Here is a 22,592-nt window from a genome sequence, read left to right on the forward strand (position 1 = left end):
AGGATATGTCAAACAGAGACTATAGTCATACATTTTTAGCATATTAATCTATGGTCTAAATTCTGGTAAAGCTGCTTGTTTTGAGGACATTCTTGGGCAGGTTCAACTTTAAAATTGGATCATACGTTCAAGGTAGGAACAATATGTAAGGATTAAAAGTATGTTGAGGGGTATGATATCCATACTAAACATGGTCACATTATGTCACATTATGTGATTTCATTCAAGCTACAACTTGTTCGTTGGTCAAAATATTAACTATAGGAGCCATCAGTACAAGACAAAGAGACAGAAGAGCAGGGTAGTGTTGACAGGAGCTGGATGTTGTTGTAACCAGGTCAATCAGAGCAGAGCCAGGTCTTTGGGTGGGGGAGGGGCCTACTGCAAACAGGATGAAGTCAGGAGGTGCATTAAAAGGCCGGTGTGACATAAAGAGCTTTATGATCTGTGACTTAGTCCCAGATGAAAGATATACACCTGGTAATCAATAGTGCCACTGCTTTTTGGACGCTGCCCTTTCCTGGAGCATTACCAGTGATTTCCCTCTCACCTGCTGCTGGTTTTCCCTCTGGGAGTGAAGGCGAGCCTGAATGCATTCCCTGGTCTCCTGGAAGGCCTGCCTCTGGGAACCCTCAGCGGGGTAATGGGTGCACACGCCCACGATGTTGGTACAGGAGAATATGAGTATGTTGGACACGATCTATAGGAGAGTAGAAAACAAATAGGATTGTCAAACTTGTCAAGAATGCAATAAGTTTAGGTGTGAATTTCATCTCAATGTCAAGGTCCAGTTTATTTATACAGCACATTTCAAACAATGAAAAGTACTGTACAAAGATATAGGTAAAAATACAAGGTATGATAAAGCTAGTAAAAAATATAGAAATATACCAGATCAGATACAGTAAAACTGACAAAAATAGAGACACAATAATAGTATAAATAACATCTAAAAACACAAGCCGAAGATAAAACAAATAAAAGTCACACACTTGGATTAAAAGCCAGAGCAAATAGGTGCACCTTTAAAAATAGATTTAAAGTGATCAATGGAAGTTTGTCAGCCAAAAATGTTTCAACCAACATTTCCATATCTACAGGGTGGGGAAGCAAAATTTACAATATTTTGAGGCAAGGATTGAAAGACAGTGTAAGACCAATTAGTTTATTGAAAGTCATGAGAATTTATTTGCCACAAGAAAATTTACATAATAGAAAATGTTTTTATTCTATGTGTCCTCCTTCTTTCTCAATAACTGCCTTCACACGCTTCCTGAAACTTGCACAAGTGTTCCTCAAATATTCGGGTAACAACTTCTCCCATTCTTCTTTAATAGTATCTTCCAGACTTTCTCGTAATAGTTTTGCTCATAGTCATTCTCTTCTTTACATTATAAACAGTCTTTATGGAAACTCCAATTATTTTTGAAATCTCCTTTGGTGTGACGAGTGCATTCAGCAAATCACACACTCTTTGACGTTTGCTTTCCTGATTACTCATATGGGCAAAAGTTTCTGAAAAGGTATGGATAATAGTGTTAGGTATGATTATGACATCAATATATGTTTGGTTTCAAAACAATTGACGTAGTGCCTGCTGAGAAAAAACAACTAAATGTTCATTGTAAATTTTGCTTCCCCACCCTGTATGTCATATCATCGTTTGCAAAACACCATGAGTGGTTTAACCTAACCAGTGTTAAAATAAAATAAAATAAAATAAAATAAAATAAAATAAAATAAAATAAAATAAAATAAAATAAAATAAAATAAAATAAAATAAGACTTTCTATAAGCATGTGACAGGAGTCATCTGACGTGCTTACATAGGGACAAACCAAAAGGAGGTGGATGGGACCAGTGTGGACAAACATGAACGTTATCATTTCAAATCCATGGTGGATGTCTTTGCTTTTGTGATGTTCATCAGGTAAGTCTCTTAATTTAGTCCGTATCACACTTTCCTGACCCTAACTATGTTACTGTTTTACATAAACCAAACCATAAAATAGCATTAATGCAAGTTAAGCATCTGCACATTTTATACATATAAGTCATTTTGGCAGTGACTGGTGATAAACCAATGATAGTGATATTTCATCATCATCATATCTTATCACGCCAATGCCAAATCCATTCTTGGGCAGTGTAATTTGCTAAGAAGGTCTTGGTCAGAGCAATGAGGGCCCGATGGGCACCAACGCAAGATGTGTACCATTGATTCGTCCACTGCACCACAGGGGCAATCAGGGTGGGTGGTGAATCACCACTTGTGGCAGTTGTCCTTCATTGGGCCAACCTTTACTCTTGCCCTATTCAGTGCGACCCAGTCCCACCTGGAGAGGGATGTTCCACTGGGGAAGCTTTCTTGGATGCTTGGTACCGACTCATTTTGTGGCCACTGGTTCATTCTGTCAGTCTGCCCCAGGGCCGCTGTGGCTACAAATGTAGTTTACCACCCACCAGAGTGTGAATGTGAGAGCGAATGAATAATGGGTCAGTAATGTAAAGCGCTTTGGGTGTCTAGAAAAACGCTATATAAATCCAATCCATTATTTTCGCACCACTTCTCAAGTCTGTATGGTGCTGCTTGTGGTAGCTCTAGCCCCTCCACTGTTGAAAAGCTTTTCCAAGACTCAAGTAGAAAACCTTCCCATTGGTGTCCCCGTTATAATCCATAAGGAGACCGATTGCTGCAAGATGTAAATAAGCCATCCAAGGGTGGTAAAAGGATAGTAATATTTTGTAATATTTGATTAGCGATAATTAAGCGTCATGATTTTCACGGAGTCGTGGTTAACCCCGAACATCCCGGACTCTTCTGTCGTCATGAACCACTTTCACTTGGTGCGCGCGGACAGAACGGCGGAGAGCGGTAAGAAGAGAGGAGGAGGGCTGGCTGTGTTTGTGAATGAGAAGTGGTGCAAACCCGGACACATCACGGTAAAGGAGCAGATGTGCAACAGGGACATTGAGCTGTTAGCTGTTAGCATGAGGCCATACTACCTGCCATGGGAATTCACACAGGCTATTGTGTTAGCAGTGTATGTTCCCCCACATGCTAACGCTGACACTGCCTGCGACACGCTGCTCTCATGCACCAGCAGGCTGCAGACACAGCACCCACAAGCCCTCATCCTCATTTCTGGAGACTTCAACCATGCTCTTCCCTCCTCTGTGCTGCCCACCTTCACCCAGTATGTCACCTGCCCCACAAGAAACAACAGAACTCTGGACTTGTTCTTTTGCAACACCAAAGATGCCTATACTGCTTCAGCGTTTCCTCCTCTGGGCAACGGGGATCACAACATCATCCACCTGCGCCCTGTGTACTCACCCCTGGTACACAGAGAGCCAGTTGTGACCCGGGTGGTGAGGAAATGCGGTGAAAGCAGTGCAGAGGCTCTGAGGGACTGTTTTGGAACCACGGTGTGGCCGGTGCTCTGTGCTCCCCATGGTGAGGACATCAATGCCATGACAGAGTGCATCTCTGGCTACATAAACTTCTGTTATGAGAACACTGTACCTGCCCAGACGGTGCGGTGTTTCTCCAACAACAAGCCATGGATTAACCCTGACATCAAGGCTCTGCTGAGGGAGAAGAAGAGAGCCTTCAGGTCAGGGGACAGGGAGGAGCTGAAGGCTGCACAGAAGAGGCTCAGGAGGAACATCCGGGAGGCCAAAGATGCCTACAGGAGGAAGATGGAGCAGCAGCTGCAGCAGAATAACATTTGGGAGGTGTGGAGAAGCCTAAGCACAGTCTCTGGCTTCAAAGCATCTCCTGTACAGACGGAGGGAGACACTCGTTGGGTGAATGATTTGAACTCGCATTTTCTGAGATTTGATCTGTCACCCACCCCTCCCCCCATGCAGCCTGCCAGCCCTCAACTCAGGTCAAGACAATGGCCCAACCCTGCGCCTCTTCACACCTCTGTGATGGCCCATCAGCTCCCACACGGACTCACCCTCCCCACTCCATCCCCCGACACACTGCTGACATCATCACCACCAACACCTCTGTCCCCCTGCACAGAGCCAAGCCCACCTCTCTCCTTCAGTGCAGTCCAGGTGAGGAGAGAGCTTAAGAAGATCAGGCCCAGGAAAGCAGCTGGACCGGACGGCATCAGCTCCAGGCTCCTTAGGTCCTGTGCAAACGAACTGTGCGGGATCATGGAGCATGTCTTCAACCTGAGCCTGAGGCTGCGGGTGGTACCACAGCTCTGGAAGACCTCCTGCGTGGTACCAGTGCCCAAGACACCGCGCGCTACAGACCTCAGCAGCTTCAGGCCAGTGGCTCTCACGTCCCACCTCATGAAGACACTGGAGAGACTCATCCTGGGACACCTCCGCTCTGCTGTGGGCCCAGCGATGGACCCGCTGCAGTTCGCGTACCGTTCTGGCATTGGAGTGGAGGACGCCATCATCCACCTGCTTCACCGCTCTCTCACTCATCTGGAGAAACCTGGCGGCGCTGTGAGGATTCTATTCTTTGATTTCTCCAGCGCATTTAACACCATCCAGCCGGGGCTCCTGAGAGTGAAGCTGGAGAATGCTGGGGTGGACTACAACCTGACTGACTGGATCCTGGACTATCTCACAAACAGGCCCCAGTTTGTGAGAGCCCATGACTGTGTGTCTGAAGTCCGGACCTGCAGTGTGGGGGCGCCTCAGGGCACGGTGCTCGCGCCCTTCCTCTTCACCCTCTACACTGCTGACTTCAGACACAACACGGACAGCTGTGTCCTTCAGAAGTTCTCTGATGACTCTGCCATCATCGGACTCATCATGGACGACGATGACGCAGAGTACAGAGGACTAACGCAGGACTTTGTAGACTGGTGTCAGCAGAACTATCTTCTCCTCAACGCCGGGAAGACCAAGGAGATGGTGGTGGACTTCCGTCGACGCCACTCTACTCCACCCGCACCAGTGAACATCCAGGGAAGGGACATTGAGAGAGTGGACTCATACAAGTACCTGGGTGTTCATCTGAACAATAAGCTGGACTGGACTCACAACACAGACGCACTGTACAAAAGGGGCCAGAGTCGTCTCTACCTCCTGAGGAGGCTTAGGTCTTTTGGAGTGAGAGGGCCACTCCTGAGGACCTTCTATGACTCTGTGGTGGCATCAGCGGTACTGTACGGTGTGGTCTGCTGGAGCAGCAGCATCACAGAGAGGGAGAGGAAGAAGCTGGACAAGATCATCAGGAAATCCAGCTCAGTCCTGGGCTGTTCTCTGGACTCGGTTCGGGAGGTGGGGGACAGGAGGGTCCTGGCCAAACTCAGGTCAATGCTGGACCATGAGTCCCACCCCCTGCAGGAGACTCTGTCAGCTCTGGAGAGCAGCTTCAGTGACAGACTGATCCACCCTCGCTGTGTGAAAGAGAGGTTTCGCAGATCTTTCCTTCCTGCTGCTGTTAGACTCTACAATGAACACTTTTAACCTGGTGCAATAATCCCATTTGCAATACACAAAACGGACACTTTTATTTATTTGTATCCATATTGTACATACTTTTAAATGCATGCACATCTTTATTTATTTTTTTAAAACCTTCTGTGTGAACTTTTTCTGCACTGTCCTATAATGAGTGTTGCAACACTGGAATTTCCCCATTGTGGGACAAATAAAGGATTTCTTATCTTATCTTATCTTAATTCAAACCACATTGCTTCCTATCCTCAAACCAAAGCTCTTGTGTTATATGATATTTAAAAACCTGCTGACGTTGGCCTTTACTTTGCATGCCCGCCGTCCACCAACCACCTGTTGGTGAAAGGTGAATGCGCAGAATGTAGAAATATTTATATGACACATTTTTTTATTCAGAACATTTATATTATACAAATTATAATATACATATCTGTGGTTTGGAAAAAACGTTCAATAGAAGTATTTATTCCTTGAACATGGTTTAACTTCCAACTAAAAAAATAAATAAGGGGGGGTGGAAATGTTCCCCAGGACATGACTATGATGGAACTGTTACGGTCAAATGTTCTTTCCCAGGGTCTCAGTGGGACCTGTAAGTTTAGACTTTAAATCAGTAGAACACAGATATGAGTTGCATGACAAAGGTGGGAAGAGAGAAACAAAGTGTTTGATGTATGTTTTCTAGGCCTGCAGCTGCATTCACTGAAGCGCTCTTTGTTTCCGTCCACTTCCACTTGTGTGTCCTGCTCTGCCAAGGGAACAGGATGTCTTAAGCCTCTCTCCTTCATTTTGATACAATATTTGTTGGAATATCCGTGTCCAGGCCAGATGAGACAGTGTCCCTCTTGTCAGAGTGCTGCCAGAGCAGACTCACATGTTGTCAGCTTATACGTCTGTGTGTGTTTGTGAGCATGTGACCAGAGAGAGGGAGTGTATGGACTATCAGTTATCAGCAAAACCGTGCCGATGCAGAACAAACTGACCAACTATTTGCCCTTAGCTGTAGGATCAGCAATTATCAGATATTTTGGAGATCTAGCATATTTGTTAGATGATGGGATAATGGTTGATGAAGTTACAAATTACAGACCAAATTAGACCATTACCAGCCACTGACCTAAAGGGGGCATATTTTGCTAAACCCACTTATATTAGTCCTTGGTACATTTATTTGTGTATTTGGACCTGAATAGTTCATGAAGTTTGAATTTGAACTGCTCAGGTGTTGCAAAGCTATCTTCATATTAATTTCGGCAAAAATTAAGTGGATTTCTACAACCCGTTTCAATCCCTTCTTAATTTGTTTTGTTTACAACTAGTTATGTCACGACATTTGCACATATAAGGTCAAGACTTCTGACGAACATTTCTCTGAGTACGACATAATTGTTTGTCAGCAGCAGGAGTTGTAGTCCATACTGAAAATATGTCCAAACTTCAAGCCGATTACCTAAAATGTTCAGTTGTTGGTTGAACGGAAAAGAGCAGCACAGCCAACAACCTGGAGGGGGTGGGGTGTGAAGTGGTTCAAAGGGCCAGCGCTCAAAACGATATGTTTCATGTCATTACTCAAAAATAGGATTGAAGATGGACCTGTGGAGTTGAATTAATGAAGAATTCAGATCCAAGCATAGCATTTACAGTTTATGGAGACTACAGGGAAATGTTTTAAAATGCATAATTCCATTTAAAAGTAAAATATAACTCCTTTAATATCCACTTTATGCTTCAGTCGACAGTAAAAACAGACAGCGTCTTACACTTATACAACATTAAAGGTTCAGTGTGTAAGGTTTGCAAGTTTGTGTCGGTCTATTTTCCGCTGTGAGCCAGTTGTTTGTTGACATGAGCGTTATCTCCTTTTTATCAGCTAATGGATGTCTTGGTTGTCAATGTCCATGATAACATGAAAGAAGAGTTCATCTTGATACTCATTAGCTGAGTCATTAGCTAAACTTAAATTTAATGATTTTAGTCTCAAGTCTGCACTTCAGCAAATAAGTGATAAACACTTTGAGAATACTGTTGTAGAAATAGAAGGACCCGGTGCTATTTACAGACTCACAAACCTAGTTTCTGAGCAAAGTCAAATACAAAAGGATTGTTTAACAAAAAGAAGCTTGTAGAAGAGTGAGCTAGACTCCAGCTTGAACATCTGCGGAAAATTCTGGGTTTTTGTACCTTTACATGTGTGTGCCCCACTGAAACTTTTTAAGTTGCAGCAAATCATTACCTTTGGTTTTTATAGACCCTGTCCAAGTTTCCACCTATCAAACAGCGTGTGAGCTGTCATGTGTCCAAGGCACCAATGCTAAAGACATTGTTTCCATTCTGTGCCATGCATACAGTGGGTCCTCGGACTGGCAGCCAGCAGCAAGCCAAAGCCAGCAACCCATTCTTTTCACAGAGCCATTTAATGGGCTGAATTAGCCAGTTGAATCATATTCACACCATGGGCCTCTCTGTTGCCGGAACAAACTGAACAAACACAGCACGTCTTTATCAAGTCAAAAACCCTTCAGCAGGTCTCAAGAGGGAAGGCGGAAGACTAGACCCAATGTGAGGCATGACCGAGGAGAAGAAAGAAATGCGGTGTGAGACGGAGAGAAGGTGTTGAATTTAGAAAAGGTTACTCCTTAATCTTGGTGCCTCGTATCTACGTGAAATACTGCTCAGTTATGGACTGCCTCACAGAAGAGAAATGCCTTTTCAGATAAATACTGACAAATGAAGGGAGTCATGACAAAGGCAAAGCAGAGAAGCATGCAGATTTATTTCCAATTACATTATTTGGAATGTTTGGGTATTATCTTCTACACAAACTTCAACCATTCCTTGCCTTTCAGTCATAGAAATTCACATCAGGAAGTGACAGCTTACTACAAGTGGTCTGGCAGAAACAGCTCTGCTCTTAAAGCTCTTAAAGAATCTAAGCAGCAACAATCCTTTATTCTAATCCCCCACACAGTCTGAATTCATTTCCAGCTTTGAATATGCTTTGATTACATTACAACTTAAGTTCAGTACTTAGAGTTTCAACCAATTAAAAGCCTGCAGCATGATGTTAGCAGGAAAGCATGAGGATGACTACAAAGCAGCTCAAGCGATAAATTGAACTCAAGAGTCTCCCATTTCCACCAACGTGAACCTACCAGTGCTGGTTTTAGGTTGGGTAGAATTGGTTCCACTTGGAGTCTCCTAAGGACTAGGTAGTGTTTCCACAGGCTGGAGAAACACCAGAGACCTATGTTATTACCTCTGCCAAAGGGGTTATGTTTTCATCGGGGTTTGTTTGTTTGTCTGTTAGCAAAACAACTCAAAAAGTTATGGATGGATTTTGATGAAATTTTCAGGAAATGTTGATACTGGCACAAGGAACACATGATTCAATTGTGGTGGTGATCGGGGGGCAGACTCTGCCTTGGCGCAGGTCTGTGCTCTCTGAGTGCTTTTCTAGTTTTACCACTGTGGACACCAGATTCACCCACAACACCTGTGGTGTTTTTCCAGTACTTTTCTGCTTGTTGTTTCAAATGACCGTCACAAATAAATGTTTTAATTGCTCTTTTTGGTCAGAATTGTCAAAATTGACCTGCAAAGTGTTTGTACTGCTCTGGAATGTCTATTACTTTCCAAGTTTGGAATACAAAGAAATTATTTGAGAAACAGCATTGTCTCCTCTCCGGGTCGGTTCTCGGTATCTCGGGGTCTTGTTCACGAGTGAGGGAAGGATGGAGCGTGAGATTGACAGACGGATCGGTGCAGCGTCTGCAGTAATGCAGTTGCTGTATCGGTCAGTTGTGGTGAAGAAGGAGCTGAGCTGAGAGGTGAAACTCTCGATTTACCAGTCAATCTATGTTCCTACTCTCACCTATGGTCATGAGCTTTGGGTCATGACCGAAAGGACAAGATCCCGGATATAAACAATCGAAATGAGTTTCCTCCGCAGGGTGGCTGGGCGCACCCTTAGGGATAGGGTGAGGAGCTCAGTCACCAGGGAGGAGCTCAGAGTAGAACCGCTGCTCCTCCACATCGAGAGGGGCCAGCTGAGGTGGTTCGGGCATCTGTTTCGGATGTCTCCTAGACGCCTCCCTGGGGAGGAGTTCTGGGCATGTCCCACTGGGAGGAGACCTCGGAGAAGACCCAGGACACGTTGGAGAGACTATGTCTCTTGGCTGGCCTGGGAATGCCTTGGGGTCCCCCCGGAAGAGCTGGAGGAGGTGTCTGGGGAGAGGGAAGTCTGGGCATCCCTGCTTAGACTGTTACCCCCGTGACCCGGCCCCGGAAGAAGCGGAAGATAATGGATGGATGGATGGCATTGTCTCCAATTTGACCTGCAGCTGCCTTTGTGGGGGAAAAAAAAGGAGCATGATCAGGAGCATCTTGTCAAAGTTAACTAATTCACAAATGGTGCAATGGAGGATTTGGGAGTTGTAAATGAGGGCATAAAGCACTGAACAGTCATTTAACCACAATGAAAAGGTTAACATGCCTTTGACACACCACTTCCTGATACAGCCCACTACCTAGCCAACGATCAAGTGTACTACTAAATGAAGGGGAAGATCAGCTGAGATAACTATTATATTCATTACATTAAACTCAGAGACACTATGAGAATGTGCATTACAAGATCAACTCTCATTAGAATTTTTTAAAATATTTTATCCAAATTTGTTAAACCTGGGATAGTTGCATAAATGTATTAAATCAAATATGATCTTACTTGTGAATAGCTAACTCTAGGGATAATAAGGCTTGTGTATGTGTGGCAGAGCAGCTGTATAGGAGGTACGACTGGATTTGAGCATGTGAAACTTCATGCTTGCAGAGGATGTTTTTGTAGCCTTTTATTCCAGATCTACATTAGTAATATGGTGAATCGTATGAATTTTCCTTGAACAATCACACCCTCTCTGTATCTCAATCACAGTTCTGTTTTTAAAGACACATGAACTTGTCACATATTAATTCTATTAATGAACCAGTTTTTGATGTGAATGTTTACCCAACCTGTGTCTTCATGTACAAATATGTTCACTTAACTCATGTCCTTCCTAAAGTTTTCCACAACTTTTTGTATGTTGTCTTCTGTTATTCACAATTATCCTTCACGATGCTCAAGCAAATTTTATCTTCCGTACTGCCAAACTTCTGTCAGCCAGTATTCTCTAAAATATTGTGGACCACATTTTTGGAATCATCTACGACCTGAACTTCAATCAGCATCTTCTTTATCATTATTTAAAAAGCATCTGAAAAGGACTCTAATTTATGAAAAAATGTAAGGCTATATATCATTTGATTTGTATTTCTATTATTTTACTTTAGATTATTATTTCAGTTATAATCATATTTTTAATTCTTTCTCCCTGTGTAATTGTTTATTTCCAGGGAGGCATTTACATAAGCCTTTTTTGGCTTTTGTCCTCTCCTGCACAATGGTGTTACTTGCATGAAAATTGTTTTTTAAATTTTTCTCTTGCTGATTATGATGTGCAAATAAATGAAATTAAATTAAAAATTTCACTGTGGCTTCTTGTGTGAAATCTACAAGAATTACTATTGCAACAACACATCATCAGTAGGGTAAAACTAACCTGTCTCACGACAGTCGAGGGTCAGCAGATCACTTTTAAATACTGGAAGCTGTGGACAGCTCAAGAACTAATGACCAGAGGGAGTGGTTAGATTAAGATCTGCACACCAAAGGCTCTTACTGCAGTTTGTATGACTTCACATGACTCTGACTCCAAAGTGCCACTTGACAGCTTAAACCCCAATGTAAAACTAGGAAAACTTTAGCATTGCAAATGTGTGTGAGGCATATAATCAGCAGAGGAATGCATTCATGTATTTTGCTCTTTGGAGGATTGCTGCCTGGTATGTAAAAATCAGAGGACGTGAATTTGTTGTAAAGGTTCACTGGCAAGTTATGATGCAGGAAAAGGTGGCAGAATAGAAAGTGCTGCACCAAATCAGCTGCTAAATTTGACATTTACAGGTGGGTTTTCTGCTACCTACTGTGGATATGGCAATCCAGCAGCAGCTGAAGATGGAGCTACAATATGGCTGTAGCATTCTGCCCCCGCACTGCCATGGAAATGGCTTGCATCAGATAAAGTCTTTCAGCAGGTCAATACAAATATTCCCCTGCAGCAGTCTTATTCTATTAATACTGCCAGTGCTCACCCAGGCCTTATTTGGAAACCTATGGGCTTTTCCTCACCGCAGAGGGGAAGTGAGAGCAGAAAAACACAGCTCCCATATCACAGAGCTCATCCCCCCGGGGGAAGACATGTACAATTACATTATCACATAACTGCCGAGAAAGATGGATGAGCATTACCATAAATAAATAAAAATAAATTAATGGCCTGTCAAATGTTACAGTGGTGACATACACAGCTAAATTCCCACGGAGGACAAAAAGGATGATGCAACATTCCCAGTAAAGGGTTAAAAAAAAAAAAAAAAAAAAAAAAAAAGAAGCTGTTTACTTAATGTGACTCCCACACATATTCTACTCTTTACTCTTCCCTATGTGCTCGTTTCTGATAAGATTTGATGAATGGAGGCCACGACAGTAATCAGCACCAGCAAATACTGACAATACAAATAAACGTCTGCACGTTTGTTTCAGAGGGTAACCATTCTGAGCACAATGAAGCGCTCACTCGGCTGTCTGAGCATGGATATAGAGCAAAGAGCATATAATGGCAAAGGTGTAGCGACACAACAACAGTACAGTGTGTGATAGTCCATTTATTAATACTAACATAGCCTACTGCTTCAAAATAAGGGGAACGTAAGGGGACAGCAATGTTACCCTGACACTAAATACCATTTATTTTCTTTTTCAAACACATTCAAGGAGTACAGGAGTAGAAGTGATATTGATCCAAATTAATGTTTTAAAGGATCTATACGGTGAAGTGGTTGCTTGTTGTCATAGTAACACACATTAGCATCTTCTATTTTTTATGTATAAGAAAGACTGTCAGTGCTGTGATACTGATTTCAATCATATATGATCAAGTAAAGCACCATAATTTATTTATAATAATGACAAGTGATGCCAGGCACAACAAACCCCGCCCCTTGCACATATTGAAGCTTATTTTGGCCTCGATCCAGCTGATGTCATCATGTCTACAGGGTGGGGAAGCAAAATTTACAATATTTTGAGGCAAGGATTGAAAGACAGTGTATGACCAATTATTTTATTGAAAGTCATGAGAACTTATTGCCACAAGAAAATTTACATAATAGAAAATGTTTTTATTCTGTGTGTCCTCCTTTCTCAATAACTGCCTTCACACGCTTCCTGAAACTTACGCAAGTGTTCCTCAAATATTCGGGTGACAACTTCTCCCATTCTTCTTCAATAGTATCTTCCAGACTTTCTCGTAATAGTTTTGCTCATAGTCATTCTCTTCTTTACATTATAAACAGTCTTTATGGACACTCCAACTATTTTTGAAATCTCCTTTGGTGTGACGAGTGCATTCAGCAAATCACACACTCTTTGACGTTTGCTTTCCTGATTACTCATATGGGCAAAAGTTTCTGAAAAGGTATGGATAATAGTGTTAGGTATGATTATGACATCAATATATGTTTGGTTTCAAAACAATTGACGTAGTGCCTGCTGAGAAAAAACAACTAAATGTTCATTGTAAATTTTGCTTCCCCACCCTGTATGTGTGTGCTGATGTCAGCATAACTGCCGCCTCTATATATGTGCCAAGCTTGAGGTAAATTGAAACAAAATTGATGTTTTTATAGACATTTCACCCATTATAACTAAATGGGAGAAAAAAAAGACAAAAAAATCATAATAAATTTGAACTTTGACCTACTTTTCCCAAAATGTAACCACATCTATTCTGGGTCACTGGCAATCTATAAACCCAATATGGTCTGAATTGAACCAATAGTTTTGCAGCTACAGACATTTGAAATTGCACCCATTATATGTAAATGGAAAAAAAAAAAAAAAGATTCTAAAAAGTCATAAAAAATTTGAACTTTGACCTACTTTTCCCAAAATGTAACCACATCAATTCTGGGTCGCTGGCAATCTATAAACCCAATTTGGTATGAAGTCAGCTAATAGTTTTGCTGCTGGAGTCTTAACAAACAAAGAGACAAACAAAAAAACCCAACCAGAAACAACAGCTCTTGCCTCCCCTTCGGAGGGTGGGGTAATTATCTCTACTTTTGAAAAACCATATGTAGTTAAATAGAAAAAGCTAAAGTGGCTATCACTACCTAACCAATGCTTAGCTTGCAACTTCATTTGTTCAGCTGATGTGTGAAAATGCTACCACTTATAAACCATTATTTCAGTAACATTAAATTGGTAGTGAAATCAAAGATTCAAATTATTTCCTGCAAGATGAATGTTTTTTTTTCCTTTTAAAATAAGTGCCTAATATATGGTGCGGATGATGTTAAATCTGCCTGTCTGCACAAATATCTTGCCACAAATATAGGTTTTTAAAAACACTTAATCTTCTTTTGCAACATCCCCAGAGTCTGACTAAACAGGCTAAACACAAACTAACAGCCATGTCATCACTAGTACTCCAGAAAATGACTTTAAATCCAGAACACATATTATTCTTAGATATTATTGGAAGGAAGTAGTCTTTTCACATGGAAAACAAGATATTTCCACTATGTTTGCTAATTTGGCTGTTTGGAGAAAAAAAAATAGAACCAAGGGTCCTGTAGTCCAACGGCATATTTAAAGACATTAATTGGCATTTGCTTGACCTTTCAGGGTCACTCAAGGTCAAAGGTCATGGCATCAAATGAAAGCCCATATGTGACTTCTGCTTTCAAGTTATAGCACTTTGAAATCTGTCTCATTATAAACTAATGGGGATTTTTAAAATGTAAAAAATTCATTAAAAAATTCTAAATCAATATTTCCCAATTCTTTGAACCAATTTAGTAGACCTTACCCCAAAGATGTTCCACAAGAAATATCAATTCATTCTGACAGACGGTTTTGGAGAAGATGATTCTTGAAAAATTGTTTATGGACGGACAGGCAAGACAGACGACAACTGACACCAACAGTCCATTGGACCATTGGGTTTGTCGTAGTCTATCCTGCAACCCTGGACATGTTTACTGCAGGGCTGACGTACACAGCTGTGAATGTGACACTGACCACTGAACCTGACCAACCACAAATATGAACATACAAACCTCACACAGACAGGCCCAGGAGTGGAATCAACCCCAGGCCCTCTTTCTGTGAGCCGATAGTGTTAACCACTTCACCCCTGGGCCGCCATTACTTCATCGTCTTTAAATTCCAGAAACTGCTGTAAATTGTTGATGCTGGTGACAGGATGTAGTATTTTTGCACCTGCTAATCATTTTTCCGGCAACGATGAAGCTACACAGACTGATAATGAAAGTGGTAACCATTCCATCTCCTCATGTAAATGTGTTTACATTATTTATGAATGATGAATAATTGCCAGAAGAGACCATAACAACAGAGCAAAACATCCTAGTTGTCAATATTTACCCTACATTTTGCTACATCTCTTCCACACCATTCTTTTTCTTTTACTCACGTTAAACCTGAGGCACCCAGTTTCTTCTAGGCTCTCATATCTTATGTCGCTACCTTGTGTTCGACACTTTTCATTTTACAAATACATTTTATTTTAGACGTGCCCAGCTCATCCAACCCCCACAGATAATGAAACTAATAAAAACCTACCCTGTCCTGTACTGATGTGAGGCTGCTGCAGAACAATGCTTTGATGAATAATGCCTAGGGATGTCCGATAATATCGGCCCACCGATATTATCGGCCCGATATTGGCATAAAAATGTAATATCGGTGAATATCGGTATCGGTTTTTTTGCCTATCATTAAAACCGATAAAATAATGCCTTGATCTCACCGGCATTTACCGACGCATAAATGAAGCGTTGTTTGTAGCTGAAAGAAATGTGCAGTTTTCAAAATTGTACAGTAGAGTTGCCACACTGTAATAGACTCATGGAGGGAGGGAAAATAAGTAAATATGGCATTTTTTCCACAACTTAACTCTTTCTCCGCCAATGACGAGATTTTCCGTCACTCCGTGTTTTCACTGTTATACTGTAGTTGAAGCTGTTGCGGATCATGTGAATTACTTTCTTTAGTCCAAAAACAAACAATTAAGCAGCTTTTTTGGAAAAATGACGGACCGGGTTTAATGTTATTGCACTGGAGTCTCCGTATCCCATGGCAACGCGTCCAGCGGCAGTCACTGAATGAGGAAATGCACACTGTGCAGGAACCGCACGCAGTTTCAAAAGCCTTAAAGATGATTATGGAGACAGAGTCTGACAATTCAATATGTGATGGAGTTACAGAAGAACCATTTAGAGACAGGAACGGAGAAATAGAAGGTGAGGGAGACGGACATGGAACACGGGAAACACGGAGCGGCTCAGGTCCGACACGGAGGTGCGGGGGGGGCACAGAGTGACACGGAGAAAATGACAGACAGGAGGAAGAGAAAAGAGACATTTATAGAGGACATTCAAGGAGAAGACAGACACACAGACATGGAACAAGACAAAGGACAGCTAGTCTGAATCTGTTAGAGTGAGTTCAGATTCTGAATGTGGACACAGAACAGATTCAGCTGTATAATGTCAGCAGGGACACAGGTAAGACACTGTTGGATTTGGCTTTAGTATGAAATAAATAAATAAATAAATAAATAAATTCATACATAGATAAATAACTACATGTCCATATAATTATTTACAGATCAAACACCTAACACAACATTTTCAATCAGCCTCCAAAGATTAGTGAAAATGACCAAAAAGGCTGGCGCTGGCTACCAACTCAGTGGAAAATGCTCTGGCAGGGAAAGAGTTAAGTTGAAGTATGTATTCTTTGCACAGACAGTGTTTACATTTTGAAAACCTTGTTGCATTTGAGAATGCATCCAATGGGGCATCACAGTAAAATTAGGCATGATGTGTTAATTCCATGACAGGAGATATGTGATGTTACCTAAAATTAGTTTAATATCCCACATATATCGGCAGCGATATCGGTAGATATCGGAATCGGAAATTAAGCGTTGGACAATATTGGCATATCGGTTTTTGGCAAAAAAGCCAATATCGGACATCCCTAATAATGCCTTTAATTTTTCACCAAGTTCAACCTCTGCTGAATCCATATTTTATATTTGTTGCATGATAGCACCCTATCCTTGCATGATCTGATCAGAAGGCCTTTAGTTCTCCACCTACATAGTTGGAGAACTGTATTCCATTAAGCAGTACCATCACTGTTATTGAAGAGCACATTCTGAGAGTGGGAGAAGTACAGCGAGGTTATAATTCACCCCAGTTTTTACTTCGTGCAAAAAAACACTGGAATCTCCTGTAAAAAAAACAAAATAAATCACATAAATGAAAGATCCGGACGTTCCTAAAGGAACTGGTAAGGACTATTTTTTTTTTTTTTTTTTTTTTTTTTTTTTTTTGAACGGAAAAGTTTGTGGGAGAAACAGACAGGCCTCTGTTTAGTTTTGCCCCTCGGTGGATACTGTAACAGTGTCAGTGCAATCTGTATTTTAACTCTCGACTAGAATATTAAATTGATTAGGAGTGTACACCCCCTCAGTGTGCACACTGAGGCACATTGTGTGCTTTAAGGATAAATGCAGGTCATGTGTTGCTTGCTGATTACTGTGTGCAGTCCACTGCCAGCCTCCTTCTGGAGGGCAATGTACAAGAGGGTGCGAGTCAGTCACGTGACAGCCTGCAGTTATTTGTTGCCAGATTTTACCTCAAAAGCTGTCAGCTGCTACATTAATGCCTCTGTAACTAAGACCAAACCTGAGGATCGCACAGCACATGAACTGTGTGATAGATTTTTATATCAATCCTATGAGCCTCCAATTATTAGCCTCGGTTGTAATTTCTATTTTAGGATTATGTGCTGGACAGGAATTAAACCCATTTAATGAAGGATGAAAAATAAAACATCAGTTTTTGTGGACATTTTAAAATGAAGAATGTTTAATAAAAAAAAAAAAGGGAGTGTTTAAATGGATAAATTATTCTTAGTTAAAAGTGTGTAAGACGCTACTTATTTCATGAAAACACACATCTATGCTTTGTTAATAAATCCTCAAGGAACTAAAACCAAAAATAAATTAAAACAAGTGGTGCCAGGCACAACAAACCCTGCCCCTTGCACATATTGTAGCTTATTTTGGTATCAATCCAGCTGATGTCATCATGTCTATGCATGTGCTGATGTCAGCATATCAGTTGCTTCTATATATGTGCCAAGTTTGAAGTAAATTGAAACAAAATTGATGTTTTCACAGACATTTAAAAGTTCGTCCATGATAAGTAAATGGGAGAAAAGAAAAAAAAAAAAAAGACAAAAATTCATTAAAAATTTGAACTTTGACCTACTTTTCCCAAAATGTAACCACATCTATTTTGGGTCACTGGTAATCTATAAACCCAGTTTGGTATGAATTCAACCAATAGTTTTGCTGCTACAGACATTTGAATTTTTGCCCACTATAAGTAAATGGGGAAAAAAAGATTTTAAAAATTCATAAAGAATGTGAACTTTGACCTACTGTTCCCAAAATGTAATCAGATCTATTCTGGATCACTGGCAATCTATAAACCCAATTTAGTATGAATTCAACCATTAGTTTTGCTGCTTGAGTGTTAACAAGCAAAGAAACAAACAAACCTAGAAAAGCACTCAGAGAGCGCAGACCTCCGCCAAGGCAGATCAGTCTCTCAGTCTTCTTCATTAAAATCTTTCCATAACTTTTTGAGTTATCTTGCTAACAGACAGACAAACAACATTTTATGCTGGAAGCTGGTCATTTGTTGATGTTAGCTCAGTCATGGAATTGTCTTACAAGAGTCACTGTCGCTATGACGACAGCCAGAATAAAATGATTTCTGTGTAGTTGACTTGGTTTACCTTACACTAAGTCCCATGTCTTTTACTGCCTCTGTCCTGCTCATGTATACCTACAATACGATGCATGTCTAGATACTGGTATGTAATCAGCTCCCAGCGTAATACAGAATCCAACACATTTTTACATGCATACTGTCAATACTAGGGATGTCCGATATTGGCTTTTTTGCCAAAAACCCATATGCCAACATTGTCCAACGCTTAATTTCCGATTCCGATATCTACCGATATCGCTGCCAATATATGTGGGATATTAAACTAATTTTAGGTAACATCACATATCTCCTGTCATGGAATTAACACATCATGCCTAATTTTATTGTGATGCCCCATTGGATGCATTCTCAAATGCAACAAGGCTTTTAAAATGTAAACACTGTCTGTGGAAAGAATACATACTTCAACTTAACTCTTTCCCTGCCAGAGCATTTTCCAGTGAGTTGGTAGCCAGCACCAGCCTTTTTGGTCATTTTCACTAATCTTTGGAGTCTGACTGAAAATGTTGTGTTAGGAGTATGTGAACACTGAATACATCAAAAGAAAGAACAGAACTTCAACTTTTAAACACAAGAAACGATTTTATTCTATCTTCATTCGTTCGTGAGATATGAGTATTTGAATATTGGTCATTTTTAGGAAAAAACAATTTTGAGCAAAAAACTGAGAAAACTGCATTTTTTTCCAAAGATATTGATTTTCAAGATAAAATTGATTTCCTATTTACATTTTTGACTCTTTCTCATTTACCAACAGTAACATTGTATTCCAAATCACAAAATAAAATAATAACAATAATAATAACAAACAGCTCTAAGATATCCCATCATTCCACAAAATATTAGAGGAATCTACATCAAACTTTAGACCAAACATCTTCTAAAGCACCAGGTTCCTTCTAAACTTATCACATTTACATACATCAGTTATAAGTCTTCCACATAGTAGTTTAGTTTTTTTTTATATAAACACTTCAATATTCCTCATTTTCAAGAAAAAAAGATACAAATTCACTAAATACTGTAGATTTCTGGCCTTTCCTTGGCTGCACCAGGTCCTCCTGTTGGACCACCTGCTATGTTTCATCTGTAAATAATTATATGGACATCTACTTATTTATCTATGTATGAATTTATGTATTTATTTATTTCATACAAAAGCCAAATCAAACAATGTCTTACCTGTGTCCCCGCTGACATTATACAGCTGAATCTGTTCTGTGTCCTCAGTCTGAATCTGAACTCACTCTAACAGATTCAGACTAGCTGTCCTTTGTTTTGTCCCACCTCTGTGTATCTGTCTTCTATTTGAATGTCCACTAGAAATGTCTCTTTTCTCTTCCTCCTGTCTGTCATTTTCTCCGTGTCACTCCGTGCCCCCCCCACCACTTCATGTCGGACCAGAGCCGATCTGTGTTCCGTGTCCGTCTCCCTCACCTTCTATTTCTCCGTTCCTGTCTCTTCTGTAACTCCATCATATATTGAATTGTCAGACTCTGTCTCCATAACCATCTTTAAGGCTTTTGAAACTGCGCGCGGTTCCTGCACAGTGTGCATTTCCTCATTCACAGTGGCTGCCGCTGGATGCGTTGCCATGGGATACGGAGACTCCAGTGCGAAAACATTAAACCCGGTCCGTCATTTTTCCGAAAAAGCTGCTTAATTGTTTGTTTTTGGACTAAGGAAAGTAATTTATACGATCTGCAACAGCTTCAACTACAGTATAACAGTGAAAACACGGATTGACGGAAAATCTCGTCATTGGCGGGGAAAGAGTTAAGTTGTGGAAAAAATGCCATATTTATTTATTTTCTCTCCCTCCCTCCATGAGTCTATTACAGTGTGGCAACTCTACTGTACAATTTTGAAAACTGCACATTTCTTTCAGCTACAAACAATGCTTCATTTATGCGTCGGTAAATGCCGGTGAAATCAAGGCATTATTTTATCGGTTTTAATGATAGGCAAAAAACCGATACCGATATTCACCGATGTTACATTTTTATGCCAATATCGGGCCGATAATATCGGTGGGCCGATATTATCGGACATCCCTAGTCAATACCCTCCTTATATACACACCCCAAGCATATAAGATCCAGCATTAGCATTTGGAACTGTTAATGATGCTACGGGGGTCATTTCACATTACCAGACCTTCACGCTTTCAGTTTTAACGCTGTGTCAGATGTATGCTAATTGTACATAGAGGAATATCTGATGCTCTGGTTTACTGTCATGATTTGAATGCTGGACCTCCTTCCCTTCCATGAAAATAATGATGAAAATAATTAACCCTCTGTTTTGTCTCTTTACATTTTATCTTTTTTCTGCATCTATTATGTCTCTTATGTGATTTTCATTTTGGTTTGTTGTTTTGTGGTTTTTGTCTTGCTGCATCCTCTACATTCTTTTCTTCCTGTGACATCATTTTAGTCTTACAACAGGTTTTTATAATTTTATTTCTCTTTTTCTCTTGCTACATTTATCATAGTCTTAGTGTCATTTAATCTTTTACATCATTTTATCTTGTTCCAACTATTTCATCTTTTTCATAGTATTACAATTGTCCTGTGTTATGTGTTCTAATGGAAAACATATAGGGACAGTACTATCATTGTGTTGTCCAATTCAGATTAAGACTGAAAAACAGTCTTAATGTTGGGAGGTTTCCCAAAGTAAAAGTGGCAATTCTCCTCAAATGTATCAAAACTAGGGCTGGGCAAGTTAATGCGTTATTACCGCATTAACACATTCATTGAATAACACCAACAATTTTTTTTTTATCTCACGTTAATGCCGTTTTATTATAACTCATATTATTCTGTCCCTACTTGTGTGCGTGTAGCGATTAGCTCGGCAGATAGACCCAAATGCAGAAAATTTCTCTCCAAATCTTTTACTTGAGACTCACTGTAAAACTGCAACATACATACAAAATATGTCTCAGTTATGTTCATTGCCTTAGTACATTTACATGGCATTATATATTTAAATGAATGAGAAAAAAAATCGCTAGCTCGATGCTAACTTGAATGGGAAAATCCATAAACATGCTAATGATTAGCATTTACAGATTAATTTAAGATTTACGTCTTTTTATCCAGCATCAAAGGTTCACATCAGAGATATTTTATACTATTCATTCTTACAACAACTGAACATAAAATACTCACAGGCAAACGTTTTTCGGGCCATACAAACAGAGTGAAAGAAACGTGTCTGTTAGTTCCTTCTTATGTCCGAACTGGCTACGGTTACACCACAAATACAAAACCTATGTTAGTGCAGCTTATTCTGACCACTAGAGGGCCCCCTTTGCTTGCTTTTAACAACTGAACATCACATTCATTTTAAATGTCTTCAGATGGTGGGGTTGATAAGGCCAAAGTTGTTTGTAAGCACTGCAATGTGGAATTATTTTTCATCAACGCAGTACTTCAAGTCTGAAATATCACTGAAAGGCAATACATGCTGTTGATGCTGGCAAATCCTCTTTACAATGCTCAGGGCTGATTAAGAGTTAATATAATGTATACTAACAATAAATTTCACCATCAAGACAGCAGGACACTCTTGTAAACAGTAGAGATTAAAGGATTCCATTGTTGATAAAACAAATAAATTTGGCCACGAACAAAAAAAACTTAATCTTTTCCAACTTTAAAAATAGTTCAAATGACTGTGTACCTCTGCAAGTCCACTCACCTCCAGTAACAACCCTTTCTGAGATTTTTCCGATAACAGTTCATGAAAATTTCCTGAAACTCAACCATTAAGAAACAGATCATGACCAGGAAGGGATTCAGTGGAGTTGAGTTTGGACTTGAAACATCTCTGCAGTTCAGTGTCATCACAGAGACACCAGATGCTTTCAAGCAACCCTGACGCCTCACAGGAGATGCTGAACTCTGGGCAACTAAAAGGTCATTGTGTGAGTCATGGCTTTGAAGAAGAAAGACTAGCCCACTGGTGAACAGCAGAGAGATGGGGGGAAAAAAGCATGTTTGATTTTTTCATCTTGTGCTTTAAAAGGAGGGGATTTAAGAGGGGATGGTGACTTTACCAGGAGATTCTTCCAAATACAGATCCTGCACTTCAACTCCAGCAATGTGAAAGACAACATACGATGGCACGGTTTGATGTCAACACCTACC

The 22,592-nt window shown here is 40.5% G+C and overlaps 1 protein-coding gene across 2 annotated transcripts in view; it reads right to left on the bottom strand.

Annotated features, from left to right (window-relative positions):
- adcy5 (adenylate cyclase 5) overlaps positions 1 to 22,592 on the bottom strand; it is a 282,560-nt gene that overhangs the window by 175,460 nt on the left and 84,508 nt on the right. For both annotated transcript variants that reach the window (XM_030125695.1, XM_030125694.1), the window contains exon 2: positions 551 to 700. In XM_030125695.1, the coding sequence (XP_029981555.1) occupies positions 551 to 700 (150 nt within the window). The remainder of the gene's footprint in view (positions 1 to 550; positions 701 to 22,592) is intronic.

The sequence above is a fragment of the Sphaeramia orbicularis genome, chromosome 21 (assembly GCF_902148855.1).
Source record: "Sphaeramia orbicularis chromosome 21, fSphaOr1.1, whole genome shotgun sequence".
Taxonomy (NCBI): domain Eukaryota; kingdom Metazoa; phylum Chordata; class Actinopteri; order Kurtiformes; family Apogonidae; genus Sphaeramia; species Sphaeramia orbicularis.